The sequence below is a fragment of the Contarinia nasturtii genome, unplaced genomic scaffold (genome assembly GCF_009176525.2).
Source record: "Contarinia nasturtii isolate CC-2019 unplaced genomic scaffold, AAFC_CNas_1.1 Cnas_scaffold_129, whole genome shotgun sequence".
Classification (NCBI taxonomy): Eukaryota; Metazoa; Arthropoda; class Insecta; order Diptera; family Cecidomyiidae; genus Contarinia; species Contarinia nasturtii.
The window spans coordinates 4160519-4168683 of record NW_022197486.1 but is presented as its reverse complement, the minus strand read 5'-3'; the positions used below and the strand labels follow the sequence as shown (position 1 = coordinate 4168683).

Sequence of the window (8165 nt, the reverse complement as noted above, 5' to 3'; positions counted from 1 at the left end):
CACTCATGAGTTCATTAACACAAATCGTAGTGCGGGTAAACCGCAAAAAAATACCCAAAGTGCTCAGCATCGTTCGTTGTACACACATACATTTTTATTATTGAATTAACGCCGACGGACCAATGGCAAATAATAAAAAAAAATTGTTAACGCGACCAACTTACAGTAGACAATTACACCATGACATCTAAATATTGAAAAGAGAAAGAATGAAAAGAAATGACGTTCATTATGATCTGCTGCCGAACGTAATGAGCAGTAAAGAAAAGAAATGGTTTTCATTTTGATGGATTTAGATTCATTCAACGGGCGAATTGATTGATTGTTAGAAAACAGTCAAAAAGTGATAAATAGTCAATGTGGATGGTGTTCGTTTGGTCCATAAAATTCACAATTAATTAAAACATCGTTAGAGTCTTGGACACACCGCTGTTATGTAACCCGCAAGCAAAATTGTTTATTTCTTACCAATATGATGATGGAAGGAAAAGAAAATGCGACGACGACTCGTAAAACCGGTATTCAATGTTTGTGCATTTCGGTCACGACGATGTGGAGATGCTGTTACTTTTTATTGAAAGATTCAGGCAGCGAACCCGCTTTCTGTCTTCGTATTGCGCATCAACGTCAATTTCCACATATTTTGTCGCATTCTTAACGATGCCGCTGCTGTTGTTGTTAGTGTTTTTTTCATTCGATTTCGTTTACGACCTAATAATTACTACTTATGCTTTTATGGCATTTCAAATGCACATACCACACCGTTTTCATACCAAAACAACGCCATTTTATGCTATCGTTATCATATGCGATCTTTTTCTTTTAAGTATGTGTTCAAAAGAGAATTGAAACAAATCGCACAGTCTTTTGCCAAAATGAAATGCCAAACATTGAGCTGACATGCACATAACATCAAAGAATATTACAAATGTCGAACAAATTTGAGGAATTCATTAAATTACGTTATATATATATATAAGACATCGTCATAAAGTTGTGATCACTGTAAATCCGATTAACAGATTAACACTTGGACGCTGACACCATGCCATCAATTTTCTCTTTCTCTCGCATTAGTCCAGATCAACGATTATTAAAAAAAAAAAACTAAAATCAACGAATTTGTTTTTGATGCTACTGTTTTCGATAATCAATCGCTGTGTAGTGCAGTCAAATGCTGTCATTTATTATTTTTTAAATTATCATGATGAATAAATTGGATATTGTAAATTTTATACAAATGTTAAATGATTGAACACTGTCTGGTCGATAAAATTCATTTTCAATTTATATAATATTTTGATTGATGACACTTCCGAATTGAACTCTGGCGGGAAGTCGAAACACAAGGTGCGGCTGAATTAGATTTTCATTCCGAAATTTAAATTGATGCACGCAGTCTTTGGAGTGTTTGGGGTTTTAAGTAATATTTCGATTGTTGAAATTTGGAATGCGTGTGAATGAGAAAGAAAGTCTGACGACGAATTTTTTTTTTACATAATATTGCATGAGTAAGGCATTTACGTGAAATCTATTTATTAATTGTTTGCATTTTAAATTAATAAGATCCTTTTAGCCCATCAGTATTTTATAGTCATCCAATTCAATGGAAAATCAAACAATCGTGAGTTATATTTAATTTTCGGATTAAAAATGAACTTTTGACTATTCCAGAAAAAACGAAACGAATCCGTGAATGAACTCCATTAGTCGTAAGTATTGACACAAGTTTGCCGGTTTTTTTATTGAGAATTGCAACCGGTGCTTCGACATTCGTAATGAAATCTTCCAACATTCAATCATAAATAAGAGCGCACCGAAATTAGAAATAAATAAGCACCTTCAACCATAAGTTAATTTATTTACACAGTCTCATGAAGTATATTTTATCATTTATTTTGTGAAATATTCTTTTGTCTTTTTTGCCTAATTTGATTTTTTGTAAAGAAATATTCCTACATTCAAAAAATTGTAATAAATATCAATCGCGGAATTGACAGTGAATTCCATAATTATAATTGAGTTGTTTTATGAATCCATTGCCAACGTCACATAATTAAACACCTTTTTGAAGCGAATGAAATTGATACCAAATTTTCGATGGACTATATTTTTTATAATGATAAAATTTATGTTTTAATATGTGATTTTTGAATAATAAAAATGGTCAGCCGGCCATTGAGAAAATCCAATGAAACCATTGTTTTACATGGAAGCACCAAAATGTCATATATTAGCTTTTAAATAGGTTGAAAATACACTGCCAATGTACTTGGAAGTAATGCTTGATGTATCGATGTATAAATGAGTGGAGTTTAAAAAAATATTTCCAATTGTTGACTATTTTTTTATCAACTATTTTTCGTTTCTATTTCTCCACGTTTGCAATTTTTATAAAGAAATAAAATATTTAATTTAGTGAATGATTTTAGAGCACGTTTAAACCTTAATTCTATTTTATTTATTGTATCTCAATTTTGAACCATTCAATATCTGACATTTGTCAGCATAGTTTTATCTTCATCATTTTTTATCAAATATAAATTAATTAACAGCTCTTTTGTCAGTTCAGTGCTCTTTTATACTTCAATAAATAAATGTTGAATTGAAAATTAGTGTGTTTTTATTCGACACTAAAGATTGTCGCCTTCGCTACCTGAAGCCTTTACCATTGAATCGGACTTTATTTGTATCTTTATCGCCTTCATCAAATGTCTTGATGAAGATACCTTTTCTTTGTTCAACTCGTTTTGTTTAGTATGCATGGCATATGCTTCGTTTTCGATGTCGCTCTGTTTCGATTTGGCCAGATTTGTGCTTTCGTTCTTCAATTGTAACTTCGATACACTGTGGTAATGTCCAATTGGCTGACAGAAGCAAATCATTCATCGTTGGATTCATCAGTACTTTTTATTTCGTGTATATTTTCTGCCATCCACAGCATTTTAAAATATCTTGCTGAGAATGCGTCGTCCGTCGCATGCGAATGTACGTAGCAGCTTATACATCACAGCGAACAAGAATGCATTCACGATTATGTGACTCAAAATTTTAAGTCAAAACATTCAAATGACTGTATAGAGAAGAATGCATGTATTGTTGTTCGCTGTGATGTAAAAACTGCTACGTACCTTCGCATGCGATGGACGACGCATTCTCAGCAATATATTTTAATACGCTGAGCAAAACTCTGCTTTATGTTCTTGGCACTCTTCGAACTTGTCGCTTTGACCATCTCCAATTCAAACCAACAAACAAAAAAGTTCATCAACTAGCTGTCTTCAGATTTAAAGAAAAATATGTTATCTGTGCATTCGGCTCGAGAATCCAAAAAAAAAAAAACAGTTTCAAGTAGCTGATACAGCATGTCACAAACAAACTTATCGAAAACATTTTTAAGGCTTGGCGATACATCAAGCAATCTGTAATGTGTTATGAATTTTGTATGAACGGTAATCGATGCTGAAAAATCCCTTAATCTTCAATTAAAATAAAATCCCAATGAATCGATTTTTTTCGTTAAAGTCACAAATACTGCTGTAAAACTTAATAATACCCATATATCTCATTTGCGGAGTAATTTTGTCGATGGCGGGACTGTGCGGAGTTCGGCGGAGATAGTATGCAAATGCTGTGTATACGAGTACAACAGCATTCTTTGCTATTCATAGATTTATTTTGTCCAAACGAACATCTTAGTAGCCGTTCACACAGCTAAGTTACTAATCATCTGCGTAAGAATGATACATATAGAAGTGCTGTTACCCTCGCACACACAGAGTTTGTATGTCATCTCCGCCAAACTCCGCACAGTCCCGCCATCGTCCAAATTACTCCGCAAATGATTTATATGGGTAGATTGGTATGCCATGGACATAAAAATTATTCGAAGAGTATTAATGTTTTTTTTTTATTCAAACTATACTTCTCTCAAGAATGTTCAATGTTTTTGCATACGGGAGTTATATTTTGCTGTTTTCAGTGTCATCGAAATCTGGTGTATTTCATGTAATATGCTGAAAAAATCCCATCGTGTATTATTTTTAAAATTGCCAATTAAATCTTACGATCCATAAAAATGCTGTTTATAACAGTTTTCAAATAGATGCATGCTCTTTATCCATTAAATTTATAAATGTACAATTTTAATTTTAACCGAGAAAAATGTGTTAAATTACAAATAAAAAAGCAAGAACATTTTTCATGTTTCATTTATTGTTATTGTTTTCAAAAAAAAAAATACATAGATATATATTTGATAAAAAATGCTATACTACAATCAATAAATGATTGTAAAATTCTGAAAAAAAAAATCTCGATGTGAATAAAAATTGTGTTAACACAGAATCGAACAAATATGCACGAGCACACAAAATTATCTCTACGATTGCAAAATAGGTCTGCATAAATAAATGAATAATTCTATAAAAATCGATAGAATTTTTTTTCTACTTCCTAATATTGCCAATTGCTTATTTGAGCAAGTTGTTTTCCTAAATACTGTTCAATAAACTGGGTCTTTAAAGTTACAAAAAAAAATTCTTGTTTAGCACAAATCGCATAGTTCACCAGTTTCTCTTGGCTGGTGTATGTTTGTCCGTATAATGTTGAGTAGTTTTAGTCTCGTGTTTGTTTTTCACGTTTTTTTTTTATAATTTAATGTCGATTCATACGGACCAATTTAACGTTTTGTAGCTAGCCGTTGTTGGTATGAACGATAAATCTGTGAATGACAAACAAAAACACAAAAATTGGGTCAAAATAAAATTAATCATATAAGATTCAAATTGAAATTTACCTCGAATCGATACACCGATAATGTTTACGTTTTCTAATCGATTCCAGTTTAGATTTCGAAGTCCATCTTGTGACAATTTACAATTCTTCAGACAAATATCCCGTAAACTTTCCATCAAAGTGCTGTTAGCGAGTTCCGATAACCATTTGTCTGTGACCTAAAATTGAAATGAAAGGTCAAATTCAACATTTTTCTAAAAAAAGAGTTACAACTAATTCACCCCGGTATTTGCCAAATTTAAATCGTTCAATTGCATTGATTTAAAATAATCGCTACTGTCATCGGTCACATTTTTGCAGTCGTTTAACCATAAACTTTCGAGATTTCGGCAACTTTGGCTAATCATCTCGACCGTTTTGTCAGTTACTTTATCCGATCCGGCAATTTGCAGTGCTTTAACACACTTCAATCTCTTAATACATTTGTTTAGGCCATCGGTTGACATTTCCAACTGTTTGCCATTGTCTTTACTGTCAAAAATACGCAATTCTTGTAAATATTTACAACGTTCACCGATACAATCTAACATCGAATCCGTAACGATCGATGATCGAAACACTAATTGCGTGACATTTGGTGTCAATAATTGAATAAATATGTTTTCATTTGAAAATCCAATCGACAATTTCATATTCAATTGTAGTAGATCAATTTTAATTGTCGATGGTAATTGTGATAGGTCCCAGTTATCTTGATTGCTCTGTTCAACATTACGCGCAATGACACGTATACATCTAAAAAATAAACAAAACTCATTCGTATCATCTATAAAATGGAATGTTGATTTATCGATAATTACAGTCGATATAATGTTGGAAGCGAATGTTTTCGCATCAGCAGCTTGCATTCATTGGACTTAATGGCTATTTTGTATCCAAAATCAAACGGTGTTTTTGGCATCATTGTTAAATTGAAATTAACAAAACTTCGGTCAATTATACAAAAAATACATTTTGACACACACAGAACGCAAACAAATCTGAATAAAAATCTACAATTTCACTTGTACCGTAGCCAAATATTTATCAACAACAACGAAATCACATCAATGTATTTATACGTTTTTAAAACATTTCACAATTTCTTTACTGAACATTTCAGTAAATCGATTCGTCAATTTTATTGTTTAAAAATAAATGTTTATATCATTCACCCGCAAGGCAATTAACATGAAAAACAATGGAATATCGTTGATTTTTGTTTGTTTTGATTTGTTTGGTGTGTACAAGTGTGATTATGTCAAATGTCAAATGTACCACTTTTGACAAAATACATCAAACCACACGCATACATGTGTGTGTATGACATTTACATATTCGAAATTGATTTTTGAATTTTCGAACATTACCGATATATTTAATAGAAAAAATGTTCAAGCGATTTTCGTGAAAAGTCTTTTAGAAGGAGAAAATGGTAAAAATGATACAGTTGGGACTAATAACATCAGACTAGTAAGATATTTATTATTTATTACTAATAATTTCTAATAACTGGTAATAAGATGTCATCTTATTAGTGTAATAAGTATAGTAATAAGTATAGTTATTAGAATGTTACTAGTCAGAAGACTAATAAGATGCATGTATCTTATTAGTATAGTTATTAGTATAGTTTCTCATCAGTATATTTCGATTGGTGTTACTAGAAGCAAATACTACTGAAACACGAAAAACAGCAGTAAGGCAGTCAAAATTACAAAAAAACTTCCGGTCGATTTTTCTCGCATTTGCGATGGGAAATCGGCAAAAATAAGCAAATTTATTTTAATATTTTGGCCTAAAATCAAAATCCGGTGGAATTTGGCTGATTAGTGGACTTTCAGGATTTGGCCTGTTTTCTAGAACTTCCAAAATGTAATTCCATATATATATATTATTCGAGTAATTTTATATTATTCGAATAAAAGAAAGAACATACCTCATTGAAATAAAAAATATTACAATAATTAGCGAATTGTGCGGCGACTATTTTAAGATCGTTGGTGAAACACGGCCGTTGAATCGCGTGAAAACAGAGAAAATTGTTAAATATCTCATTGAAATCGATGGCTTGATGATGGAAAAACAAGGAACTGGCCTATGCGTTTAGTGGATCACAAAAGCAATGACGGCGACGAATGGTAAGGTTGTGAGCGAAACACAGCATATTCAATAAGTATCAACAACATCGCCAAACGATACTTACTTACTATAAAATGTGATATAATTTACGTCTTGAACGTTTCATTTATTTTATATTACATGATTGTTTCTCGTTGAAAATGTTTATTGATGCTTTCATCGTGTCACGCGTGCAAAGAAACATAAATAGATTTCTTAATAAATGATGCCACTGTTAAAATTTTACATGCATGATCTGTTACATACATTGTGTTACACGCTAAGCGAAGCAAGTAAATTTCTTATCACAACTCAAACTTTTACGATTTGGGTTGTTTCGGTAATCAGAAGGCTGATTAGGAAATTAGACTGATTTAAGGCGTTGAAAGGTAATGCACGAGTTATAGACAATATATTGAACTAACTGAACAATCACTTCTATTAAAACAAGAAAAGTGATTCATCATTAAAACAATAACGTCTATTGTTTTAGCCCATTTAGCTGGCTAACGTACTGTCAGCTCAACTGACCAGTTAATTCAATATATTGCCTGATAAATACTTATAATGAAGATGATTTTGAATTCAAAAAAATTCATTGACAAAAGCATTGATTTCAAAGCTATGTTTATAAAACATAAACGTGTGCTCGTGCACGCGAATATGAATTTCTACCAACAATAAAGTGAAAAGAAGGTCGAGTGTGAAATTTGATAGGCATTCCAAATAATACGATTTATAATTGAATGGGTAAGAAGCCGTTGCTTAATCAGTGATAAATAATCACTATGGCAAATATTGAGTTGAGAAACGGTTCGATTCACTGGTGCTTTTTTTAATAGGACCATATAAATAAAGGAAGAAAAGAGATTGTAGCTTATTCACAGTGTGTTCATAGCAGGAAGTAAATCGAAGCAGTGAAATAATTTTGAAATGGACAAACTTATTTCTATTTGTACTTAACTTTACCGCACTAAAAGATTACTGGGAATTGCATCAGAAATATGGAAAATTAAAGTGGTCAGTGTTATTCGATCCAGTCATCGAATTATGTCGCAAAGGCCATAAGGTTACCCTTTATTTGTCTCAAGTGTTACAAGAACAAAAGGGCAATATTTTTACATCACCAACTCTGTCTGAGATTTTCATCAACCCAAAAACAAGCGATGTGTATAAAGAAGACGAATTTATTAAATGTCCCAAATTGGCTAATTCGTTGGAAATTATAAAAAGAGAAGGAGCTAATGCAATTTATAACAATGGATATG

At 31.8% G+C, this 8165-nt stretch overlaps 1 protein-coding gene across 1 annotated transcript; it reads right to left on the bottom strand.

The window, feature by feature from the left end:
* Positions 1 to 4639: 4639 nt before the first annotated feature.
* Positions 4640 to 5982, bottom strand: LOC116345301 (F-box protein SKP2A-like). The gene is made up of 4 exons (XM_031774552.1): positions 5598 to 5982; positions 5019 to 5532; positions 4799 to 4955; positions 4640 to 4723 (listed from the first exon to the last, which is right to left on the bottom strand). The coding sequence occupies exons 1-4, from the start codon at positions 5699 to 5701 to the stop codon at positions 4668 to 4670; spliced, it is 831 nt and encodes a 276-aa protein (XP_031630412.1). The 5' UTR covers positions 5702 to 5982; the 3' UTR covers positions 4640 to 4667.
* Positions 5983 to 8165: the final 2183 nt, after the last annotated feature.

What these genes read in the sequence shown, in the direction of transcription:
- LOC116345301 (XM_031774552.1), bottom strand. Translation starts at nt 5,701, where the DNA reads ATGATGCCAAAAACACCGTTTGATTTTGGATACAAAATAGCCATTAAG. An exon ending in CTTCCAACATTATATCGACT is followed by an intron (nt 5,533 to 5,597) that starts GTAATTATCGAT and finishes TTTATTTTTTAG; the next exon opens with ATGTATACGTGTCATTGCGC. An exon ending in TATCGGTGTATCGATTCGAG is followed by an intron (nt 4,724 to 4,798) that starts GTAAATTTCAAT and finishes TGTCATTCACAG; the next exon opens with ATTTATCGTTCATACCAACA.